General features: G+C 36.0%; 1 protein-coding gene across 1 annotated transcript; it reads left to right on the top strand.

Moving 5' to 3' along the window:
• Nucleotides 1-8,835: 8,835 nt before the first annotated feature.
• LOC145093399 (vignain-like) lies at nt 8,836-10,727 on the top strand. The gene is made up of 4 exons (XM_079031519.1): nt 8,836-9,330; nt 9,428-9,672; nt 9,744-9,881; nt 10,218-10,727. Exons 1-4 carry the CDS (start codon nt 8,871-8,873, stop codon nt 10,491-10,493), a joined length of 1,119 nt encoding a protein of 372 aa, XP_078887645.1. The 5' UTR covers nt 8,836-8,870; the 3' UTR covers nt 10,494-10,727.
• The last annotated feature ends 1,595 nt before the right edge of the window (nt 10,728-12,322 follow it).

Genomic DNA, 12,322 nt, shown 5'->3' with positions numbered 1-12,322 from the left:
TTATATTTTACATGTTATTTAAAAATAACGATTAGAGAATTCAGAAAAAACATGAAAGTGTATATCAAAATAACAGTTTTCCAAATGTATGATTAATGATTACGATTTTAAGTTTTTGTGCCATTACCTAGACAATAAAATATTTTTTATTTTATTTATTAAATATAAACTTTAATTAAGTAATAAAGACGACATGTTGACAAAAACAATGCAATTACCTCCATTAAAGTCCCGGGTTGATCTTGAATCACGAACGTCATATGTTTTCCATTTTAAACTCAATCTCTACATTCAAAAATCAATAAATTAGGAATAGTCTACACTTGATTTCTAAGTCAAAAATATAAATATAATAGGTACTCTATAAATTTCATCCATTTAACTGATTGTTTCCTAATTTTCTATAATCTCTTATTAAATGCAAATCATATATTAAAATTAATTGATTTGTAATCTACTAAATCCCATAAAATCAGTAACACAATATTATCCAATACAATTTCAACAACAATAAATTCAAAAAATCTGGGATTATATTGCGAAAATATTAAAAGAATAAGTTTATATCTATAAATATACCTCAGAACGTGAAATCCATCATTTTTAAATTCCCCATTCGTTTTCTTGTCTTTCAATTGCATCTGTGAGTGTTCTCTCGGAAAAGTTACATCAATCTGCTCCATACAAGTTCTATTCCTCATTTCAATTCACATGTCAACTTGTAACGACCGAAATTTCACGCCCAAAAATTTCATTTTAATTAAGTAGTTTGTAAAAACATTTGCAGTAAAACGTCATACAATCATATTACTTCAATAAACATATCCCGTGTCTAAATACCCAAAACATGAAAATAGTAATATTGTAAGAGTACAATCCCAGAATATCTCATGATGCGGAAAACCAAAGTGTGTGTGTATGATGTGTCATTACCGCACCAGCTCCTTCCCCCGCGCTGAAGAGGTACCTGAAACCAAAACTGAAAACTGTAAGCACGAAGCTTAGTGAGTTCCCCCATCGTACCACATACCATACAATCATATCAAATACAAACTGCCAGGCATTTCTGGGGTGCCTGACCCACCCGGTACAACCATTCTGGGGTGCTGACCTACCCGTACGACCATTCTGGGGTGCTGTCATACCCATCTCAAGCCATTCTGGGGTGCTGACCTACCCATGTCGAGCCATTCTGGGGTGCTGACTACCCTTCGGTCCTAACAATCGATCATCGGGGACTATTTCACCCCTTACTACTACTATCACATATATCATAGCATAATCTATTGTCAGATATATCTGGGGTGTCCGACCTACCCTTCGGTCCTAACAACCGAATCTCGGGGACTCTTCCCCCTCCTACTACCTCTATCTCATGTAACATATCATGCTAGTAGCTAAACATGTCATAACATACTGTTAAGCATATCTGGGGTGCCTAACCTACCCTTCGGTCCTAACAACCGAACTCTATCACTATCACATACCATATCATGCTAGCATATAACATATCAGGTAGTAACAACACAGATGAATATCACAAAGACAAACATCTAGCATACGATCCCTACTGGTGGGCCGACATTGTGGTCGTAGCCCACCGCTACTGGAAGGTAACTCACCACGTAGTAGCTGCTGAACTGTGCGGGAATCCTCTGACTACTGCTGCTGCTGCTCCGGAAATCCTCCGGCTAAAATTCCCACAAAACACTTAGACAAAAACTGACATCTACTCTTAGGGTAAAATGACCAATTTACCCCTTGACCAAGTCAAAGTCAAAGTCAACTTCTAGTTGACCTGACTCGCCGAGTTGGCTCGCCAACTCGCCGAGTCCCTATCCTTTCATTAGACCTCATACTCGTCTCTACTCGTTGAGTTAGGCGATGACTCGACGAGTTTCCTTCTAAATAAACATTGACTGAATCCTCATCCGACTCGCCAAGTTGTATGAGCAACTCGTCGAGTTCATCATCAACTGATTCACTGGTCCTGACCTTGACTCGCCGAGTTGTATGAACAACTCGTCGAGTTCATCTTCATTCTATGAACACGTTCTATCCTCGACTCTCCGAGTTGATGAACAACTCGCCGAGTTCTATGAAGATTTCCTTGGACTCGCCGAGTCTGTTCATGCACTCGCCGAGTACCATGAACTCCCAGGACAATTTGCTTAGTCTAGAACGTTGGGTCACCCCCTTGGGACCCCCTTAAAACCTTTCCACACTCAATTGGGTCCTTATGACCCTCAACTGATATGGGACAGAACTTTGGACTCGCCGAGTCCAAGAACGGACTCGCCGAGTTGGTCACAACCACTGACTGAATCTTCGCTTTCTGATGTACAACACTTGATCAAAATATAGATCTATGCTTCTACAATCGATCTAGCACGTAAAGTTACAACCTTTACGTGCTTGCATGGGACTTTAAGCTCAAAAGGTCCTAAAACAAACTCTCACAATGCATGGGGCCTTTCTTGAGTGCAAAAGCCACTCCTTTCTGCCTTGTAACCCCTCTAAGGACCTAGATCCGAAACATCAACCTCAAACCATGCTTGCAATATTGGTTGTGACCAAAATGGCTTAGAAAAGCCCTAAAACTTCACAAAATGGGATCTATCAAAAGAGCAAGCAAGGTATAGACTTTATACCTTATGAAGTCAACAAATGATGCTCAAAACTGAATCCTTCTATCCTCCTCTCGATCCTTCAAGCTTTTCCTTCCTTCCTTGTATCACAAAAGCACCACAATCACTCCAAAGGCCTTAGATTGCTTCAATAGCGGCTAGGGTTTGCTATGGGAGTCTTCTGGGAGCAAATGGGACTAAGGAGGCCGAGTTAAGTTATTTAAATAGGGTGTAAACCCTCGGATTAGGGTTTTTTCCCAAACAGGGTCTACTCGCCGAGTCCAGAACTTAAACTTCGCGCCTCATCCCGCTTCTACTCGGCAAGTTGATCCTTAAACTCGCCGAGTCCAAGGCCAATTTGCAAAAATATAAAAGATTTAATAAAAAGAACACGCACCAAGAACCAGGTGCTACACAATTGCTTTTGATTTTAAAGCCCTCTTAATTCCTTCAAGATTTCCATATTCACATCAGGTCAGTGTTTTGAAATTAGATTACATGGGTTTCTGTATGGATGTTGAAATTTGTTAGTCAATGGATTTTGTTGATTTCAATTCATGGAACCCATCTGCAACTAAATGTTGTAATGGAATTGAATTCAAATTCCAACCAAACTAAAGAAAAACATCGATAAAAAAGCATCTTGACTAAGAAAAAACAAGAAAATATTATGTACCTCCAGAACCAATATATCTGTGGATTTGTATCTTCATATCCATTATATTATGTATGTGTCTTCCAATCATCAACAGAGACATCACTTTCACTACCATGTAACATTCCATCAAGATCTTCAAGCTCTAAGCTTTTAAAACAATGCTTTTTATTCTCTTCATCTGTAACAATATCTGCAAATCCTCAACCAAAATGTTTTACATGTTGTGAAATAGATAACACAAAGAATAAATTAATCAAAATATCAATTACCTTTCAACAGACATTCATTCCTGCTAACTATAAGAAGAATGCTCGATCAAATACACCTTAGATGGTGCAAACAAGAAACAATTACCTTAATACCCCTGTTGTAAAAGATTGAGATGGAGAACATGAAGCTACAGAGGGTTATAAGTTATATAACCTGGATTTGGGAAGAATCTTATTCGATCATTTGGGCAAGGAACGAAAAGGGCATTTTGGGGGTTAAAGATAGCTTGACAAACCAAGAAAAAACTGGATTTGACAGACTATATGCAAACTCCTCTTTCGCCTTTACGCAGCCTTCAGATGACGGAAACTAAATCATCAACGACTTGCTAAGCTTGCGGATGTCCCGTGCTTCGCATTTGACCAACCAAATGCAAGCCGGAGTCGTATGTGATGCCACACTGAGACAAGGTTTGCTCCCAGTGAAGCTACTTCCCGCCATAAAATAAAGTTTGCTCCATTATGGGAATTCCAGTGGCGGATTGAATACTTTTGTCGATCGACATGATTTTATCTTTAGTGTTTCCATGGAGAACTAGGATTTTACCCCCTGAGATCATCCGAACAAAGAATTGGGTGAAATTTGGGAAAGAACAAATGGAACTGGAAGAAACCCTAGGTTGGAAATGAGGATGATGAGTGGTGATTTTCACAGGGAAGGAATTGAGGGCGGCAGTGGAAGAAGGAGAGTCGGGGTTAGGATTGTGTTTTCTCATCCTGACGGAGACTATGTCGCGGGAGGAGCGGTCATCTTGGATGAAATCTTCCAACTTTCGTTTGATGCGTTGTTGAACGCAATCGATCGTGGGGAAATCAAGGAGAGTCATTGAGGGTTAACCGGCAATGAGCGTCTACGGCCAGTTGGAGTCCATTGAAAAAAAAAACCCACTTACAAAATGGTGTGAAACCAAGTGGTTTTTAGGCTTTTTAGTAGGAAGAGACACACAGAGAGAGAAATATAGAGAGACGGAGTGATGAAGAAAACGTCGGGAGAGAGAGTCGGTGGGGAGAGTATTGCAATTTCTTCACCCGATTTCTTTGTGCAAATAAAAGACACGTGACGAGTGAGAGTGTGTGTGGGTATCGAGTGTTATTTGGATCCGACTCCAACCCATATTATACTTTGTAGTTGAAAATTGAAATACATTTTGCTTGATTTTGTAATCATAACTTTTTGTTGTTGAATCACAACATACATCTTTATAACGCCTTAAATAACCCCTATCCTAATCCTAATAAATAATAAATAAATAAATAAATAAATAAATCAGTATAAAATTGCCATCTGACAATTGCTCAGCCCCTCTCCAAGCTTTTTTTCCCACTCAAAATGTCTAACTGAAATACCAAAACTGTCCTTATGTTACTAATAAACTCTATAGTTATTAAATACAACCTATTCAATTGACTTATTTTTAATAAATCAATAATACATTAATAAACTAATTTTTAATTTATATGTACATTTTAATAAACCATTTCAAAAAAATGACACAATTAAATTGTATTGTTTTTCCTACTACTTAAAAAGAATACTTAAAAATGACTACAAATTGACTTTATACACATTTGTTCGCTAGATAATTATTATATGAACTACTTAATTGTTCTCTGTAACGCCCCGTTCTAAGAGTAATTATTTCTGGATCCCCGAGACCAAGAGTAAGGGCGCTTCGGTCTTTTATGGGCAATGAGTTTTATTCGGGAAGGTTTCGGGTCGGGGTGTGTTGCCAGAAGCATAGGGCTTCTCGCCACCTTATTGTGGATATAAAGTCCGTCGGAAACGGACTTAGAAAAAAGGAGTTATGACACTTTGAAGATAGTGTCAATAATGGTCCCTAAAGGAAATATTTGGCAAAGGGGTCCTAGGCATGCATGGATTGCATGCGTGTAATTGTCTGGGTACACCCAACGTAAGCTAGGTTATGCCCAGCGTAGAGTGGTTAAATGAAAGCGGGTGTTGGGGGCGTACGCCCAGCGTACGTCTAGTGTCTAGAAACTCTAATTTTAGGGCCAGCCACTATATTATGGTTCCAAACCTAGCCTCCATATCTTCCATCTTACCCTCAGAAACCCTAAGTAGCCGTTCTTCTTCCATTTTTGTGGATATTTGACCTTGGGGAGATTGGTTTGGTAAAGGAGAGACTAGGTGAAGAAAGAAGAAGTTGTCAAGGAAGGAGTTGGGAGGCTGGAGCCCGTAGATCTGGGAAGGCATCATCTTCTAGAGCCCTTTTGAGGTATAAAGTCTCTTGCTTGACATCTATTTTGTGTAGATCTTGGTGCTATGAAGTTTTAACACCATTTCTTGTCCCAAAAACCCCAAAGTGATGCATGATGCAAGTTGGCTGAGATTAGCTGTCCTTTCAAACCTTAGGAGAGGTCTTGAATAAGAAAAATGAGGTCCCAATGGCTTTGGTTGTCTCATGAATGATGTAGGTAGCTCTTAATGGATTAATACCTTGAGTTAAGAGCTTTATGGATGTCCCAAGTAATAAAGTTTGAGACTTTATGAATCATAGGCATCTGTGGTCGATGGATCTGAAGTTTGGGCTTAAGAGCTTAAGCCATTAAGAACTTATGAGGAGTTTTAGATCAGCGTGCGTACGCCCCGCATAAGTTGATGTACGCCCAGCATAATGGGTCAGTGTCCCGTTCCAGTCCGCGAGAATCGAAGTACGCCCAGCGTACCAAGAGGGGTACGCCCAGCGTACTCCCTCTGTTAGGTTTTTGATTTTGGGCCTTAAGTGATTGGATTGTTTATGGGCTAATGGGGTTTGGTCCGTGACTGTATATTATGGATGAAGTAATTTAGACCCAGTATTTATTATGGACCTTGGATCTAGACCCATTTGGTGAGGTGGGCCCAACTTAGTAAATTGGGCCAATATTGGGCTTTGTTTGGACCCGTAGTATGTTGTTCTTTGTTGTATGTGTATGTTTATGTGTGTATGGGTACTTTGGGGGAACTCACTAAGCTTTCGGGCTTACAGTTGTGGTTTATTGTTTCGGGTGCTTCAGGAGATCGTGGCAAGGTGAAGGCGTGATCGTACCGCTCCTCATGTTTTATGCTTTATGTGATATGGTTATGGGGAAATACTCTGATGTTTAAACTATTTTGAAAACAAGATGTATGAGCTTAATGGTTTTTGAATGAAATAAAATGTTTTAAATTGGTTGAAATTTTTGGTCGTTACAAGTTGGTATCAGAGCTAGTTTGAGTGAATTGGAGGAACATTCGTGTAAATCCAGTCTCAAATCAAGGAGAGGTTTTCAAAAATGGTTTTCAAAATAAGAAAAGGTGGACGCAGAGGGTACGATCAGCCGGAGCCAGGAAGTTACCCCAAATTACCATACAAGTTATTTGTTTTGAGATATGTTAGAACAGCATGCTAGTACTAGGCTAAGGATCTTCAGGAATTGCATGATAGGATTGCCTGATTTATGATGCCTGTTAGCCTAGGGTTCCTTGACATGAGCTATTCGGTATTCCTCTAGGGGTGAGGATTGAGTGCTTGCTATGTATGTTTGTGCTTAGGGCGTTGTGGTGATACTTGAGACAAATATGGGTAGGTGCGAAAGGTAGTATGGGCCCGTACTACTGAAAGCACAGGACCCATACGCGTGTCAAGGAAGTCACAACCCCTAGGTTGTTGGTTAGAGGATAGTTCTCGGTGGTTATGCGAGGTATCTGAGATTCTTATGGTTCATTTCAGCACGGACGCGAGACGTTTCGAATCAGGATCCGGTTCGGGATCGGGATCAGGAGAGGGTGGTCAGGATGGATCAGCACCACCCGAGGTTATTGGTTAGATGAGTACAGAGAAGTTGGATGCTAGGATTCGTGATATCCTACATCAACAAATCTAGTCTCAACAACTACAGCTGTTAAAACTTCGATTTACAAAGGTAAGTTTTTTCATATAGAATTTATATTATTGTTATTTATTATTTTCTAATTCACATAATATTTATTTTAATAGCATACACATTTATGAGTATAAAAAATAGATAAATTGTCAAATTCTTCGTCCGCTGCAAGTCAAGATTCTTCGAAATTGGTAACCGATGCTTACAAAGGTATGTTTTTTAATTCAATATTATTATATAAACATATTATTTACATAATTATACATTTCATATCCTATCATATTATTTCTTATGCAGAAAACAGCAATAACATGTACTACTTGCAAGCCATAGAGAAAAGAAGACAAATAAAAATGTATTTGAAAAATAAAAGATCGAAGAAAATGAATACAACATCCAACGTTCCAAGTACATTAATACCGCATCTCTTAAAAAATATAATTAATTATAACCCTATTACTTTTTTTATTCCATGAATTACGCTATTTTACATTTATATACAATAAATGATTTCTCATATTTTTATTATTATCTTGTAATATTATATGATTGTAGGTTATAAGAATATTTTCATACAAAGTAAAGTAGGGTAGGACAATTGAAATGCATTGTGTTTGTATGAATATGAATTGTATTGGTTTGTATTTAAGCTACTTTTATGTAATACATAAAGTAAATGCAAAGTATAATATTATAATTGGCAAAGTTTATAGTAATGTTTATTAGTTTTGCGGTTGATTAAGTAATTCATTATATGTTTAATTTCTGGATTTTTTCTGTATTTTACGTCGAAAAATATGGATTTTTTTTTAAATTTTTTCTACTCATTTTAATGACGGAATTTCCGTAGGTAGAAGTTTCCGTCAGAAATCCGTCAGCAATAAAGTCAAATGACAGTCAATGGGGTGCTCGTCGGTAATCCGTAGGAGATCCGTCGCTCTTTCAATCCGTAGGTATTCTGTAGGTAAATTACTGACGGAATAAAGTTGTCGGTATTCCGTAGGTAATCCGTCACAAATCCGTCGGTATTATTTACCCACGGGCGTTTATGCTACGGCACGTTTTTCGTCACACTTCCGTAGGTAACGCTCTATACCTACGGAATACCTACAGATTCTGTTGTAGGTATTTTCAGATTTTCTAGTAGTGATTTTTTCAAAACCTCTCAAATTTAATATAAACGTGTGTATATATTGTATAACGAAGTAAAAAATTTCAGGTCATACGTGTGTGCATAACAGATTTATATTTGGATCTCACCAAGTATGCAGTAGCTAATTTCAAGGGGTCTGGGTATACACGTGTATGCTTGGATCATGACATATTATTGTTGACTTCGCTTGTTTCATGGGGAGCCAGTGAACCAGATTATATATAAAATGTGAGCTCTCGATCACAAATTAATAAGCTTTGAACCCAACAGCAGCTAGCAACAAGATCAAAATAGAAATGAGCAAGTTAATTTTAGTTTCACTTACATTGGTTTGGTGTTTATGGGGGATTGTTGAGGGTTTCACATATGATGACAAAGAGGTTGAAACAGAGGAGGGAAAGTCGGCGATGTTTGAAAGGTGGAGGAGTCACCACAATATGCAGGCTATGCGCGACAAAGACAAAAAAAAGCAGTACGAAGCGTTCAAGGCTAACCTGGAAATTGTTCACTCGACAAACAAGGCGAAGAAGTCATATAAGTTACAGATGAACAAGTTTGCCGGGATGACTAACGCCGAGTTTAAGAGCAAGCATACTGGATTGAAGGCTGCTCCGAAGATCCGGCCAGGAAAAAAGTTTGTCTCCGAGGCCGAGTGGCCTTCCAATTTCAAGTATCGTAATTTCACTGATATCCCTCCCTCTGTTGACTGGACAGCCCAAGGTGCCGTCACCCCTGTCAAGGATCAAGGACAATGTGGTACGTAAGTGGTGATCATACTTTTTGTTTTGTGTAAAAACTAAAAAGGATATTTTGTGTTACTATTACACATTCATGCATGCATGCATGCATGCAGGAAGTTGCTTTGCGTTTGCAACAGCAGATTCAATCGAATCGTTACACTGGATCAAAACAAAGCAGCTAGTAGAATTATCACCAAAAGAAATTCTCGACTGTTCTTCTGTTAGTCCATATACTAATATAGGATGTGACGGAGGGAGAATGCACGATTCCTACCAGTACGTCATAGAAAATAAAGGTCTAACTACAGAGAAGAACTACCCGTATACGCCTGAGTTTGGGACTTGCAACGTCAAAAAGGTACATTGAGTAATGCATGCACGTACGTACGTGTATCATCATCTCATCTCAACTTTTTGAATGACTGACAGGAGAACGATATGGTGGTAGAAATTCATGGATATGAGCAGGTCCCTTTTAATCATGAGCAGTCTCTTATGGCAGCAGTTGCAAACCAGCCTATACAGGTTTCAATTGAATGTGATGAACCTTTAGTATTGTATAAAGAGGTAACTCGACTCACAAAACCCCAATCACATATATAGATACATAATATATACTCCCTCCGTCCCAAATTGATAGTCCATTTTTGACCTTTGAAGTCTTTTTTCTTCAACTTTGACTTTAAGTATTTTTATTTGTATTATATATTACTTAATAAAATGAAAAAACATTTAAAATACAATCCATTCATATATTTTGCATCAAGTATTATCTATCAAACAAAAAAATATTTAAAGTCAAAGTTTAAGAAAAATGACTTCAAAAATCAAAAGGAGATAGTATTATTCATCCGTTAGATCACCATAAATTAAAGGTGGATTTAATTTTATTATAATTAACAGGGAATTATGAGCGCACCGTATGGAACAAACATTGGCCACGCAGTATTACTAACCGGATACGGTACGGATCCTGATGGAACCAACTACTGGATAATCAAAAACTCGTGGGGAGTAGAATGGGGAGAGAAAGGATACCTCAGAATCCCACGTGGAGTTCCTGAAAAGGAGGGGTACGCCGGGGTAAATATGACACCTCACTATCCGACCATTGAAGATCGTGGCAGTGATCATCAGGCAGGCGGCGACCCTATTGTACAAGGTAGTAAAGATCTCTAGACGAACAACAGCATATTCGACCCTCATACGATTGCTGATATCTGCCACTAATAAATTTTAATTTCTTTTGATTTTGTAATATGGAATTCAACATAAAACTTCTTGGTACCCAAAAATGTGGCCAAAGCTATACTTCCACAAAGCAAGGACCCAAGTACCGATCGATATTAGTTTAATTTGTTGTTAATTCATTGATCCAAAGTTATATAATAAAAACATTTTATTTTTTACCTGTCCAAATCTTGATAAATGGCATTTTACCTTTTTATGAAATTATAACAAATGACACAAGGAATGTTGTAGATCACGGTTTCTATTAATAATACTAACAAAATTCATATATATATATATATATATATATATATATATATATATATATATATATATATATATATATATATATATATATATATATATATATATATATATTCTAATAAAAGAATAGTTTTATTCTCCTTTTGACAAGTGTCACCTTATTAGACTTTCTAATTAATGTATATGTTATTCTTCTTTTACCATGTGTCATCTTATTGTCCCTCCTAATTAATGCATGTCATTTGTCAACATATTGATTATCCATTTCAAATTTTAAAATTTAAAATTTTCACCATAATTAAATTAAATTAACAACAATAGAATAAAAACTAATACAAATTATAAATTAATATAATTTCATATATTTATTTAAATCAATGATTATAATTTTATATAACTAAAAGAATCTATTAATTAATAAATATATTTAAAATAATTTATTAATAAATTTAAGTTTTTACTATAAAAGTTTAATAAATTTTATAACCGTGGTTCCACGGGTTATAAACTAGTATATATATATATATATATATATATATATATATATATATATCCTCCTTAATCAATAAAAAACTTTTTGCCACATTTCCTCTTCTCTTTCGTTTGGACACATGACATTTTCTAGATTTTTTGAATTTTTTCTATTTTTCACTTGTCATTTTATTATATTTTTCATTTTATTAAATTAAAATTTCTCATTTAATATGTAAGGCAATATATATGTAATGTATTTATTAGAAAGAGTTTATATAGGTAATGTATTCAATACATTAAAGTCTCATTAATTTTAATAATTCAAAATTTTTCTCATTTTTTTTATAAATTCAAACTTTTCAAATTGTTAAAATTTCATACTTATTTTTTTTTAAACAAACTCATTTAATACATGGGTCTCACACCTAGTGTGTATATATATATATATATATATATATATATATATATATATATATATATATATATATATATAGGGTAAAGTGAATATATCTAACAACCTTATATAAGCTTAGGTACCTAACTCCATAATACTACATCGGTTTGTATCATATTTACATTGTAATTGCCTAAGGTTCTTAAACTTCAACCCCATAACTTGATTACTTCCAAAATCTTTGGACTTTTACCGATATCTTTCTTTTACATCACGTTTTTCTATAGAATACCACCTGATGGTCTTCATATCCTACCGCTACAAATGAAAGGATGTAGGAGAAATATAATTATGCATTTCCAAAATTTTTTGAAGTAAATAAAGTTTAGGGATGAAGTTTAAGAACCTTGGATGATTGCAATGAAAATTTAATGCAAAATAACGTGGTTTGATGAGGTTAGGTACCTAAGCTTATATAAGGTTGTTAGATATATTCATTTTACCTATATATAACCACTAGCTATATGATTACTAAACTTAAATCGATTTTTAATAGTAATATCGCTATTACTTTGAACCAAAGTTAATCGTATCTAATTGTTTTCATTGTGGATGGTTTCGGAAAATTAAAAAGTTGTTTAAAGTA

This window comes from Lactuca serriola, chromosome 3 (genome assembly GCF_051521515.1).
Source record: "Lactuca serriola cultivar US96UC23 chromosome 3, Lser_US96UC23_V15, whole genome shotgun sequence".
NCBI classification, from domain to species: domain Eukaryota; kingdom Viridiplantae; phylum Streptophyta; class Magnoliopsida; order Asterales; family Asteraceae; genus Lactuca; species Lactuca serriola.
The sequence above is the reverse complement of the archived record's forward strand: the minus strand, read 5'-3'. Positions and strand labels throughout refer to the sequence as shown.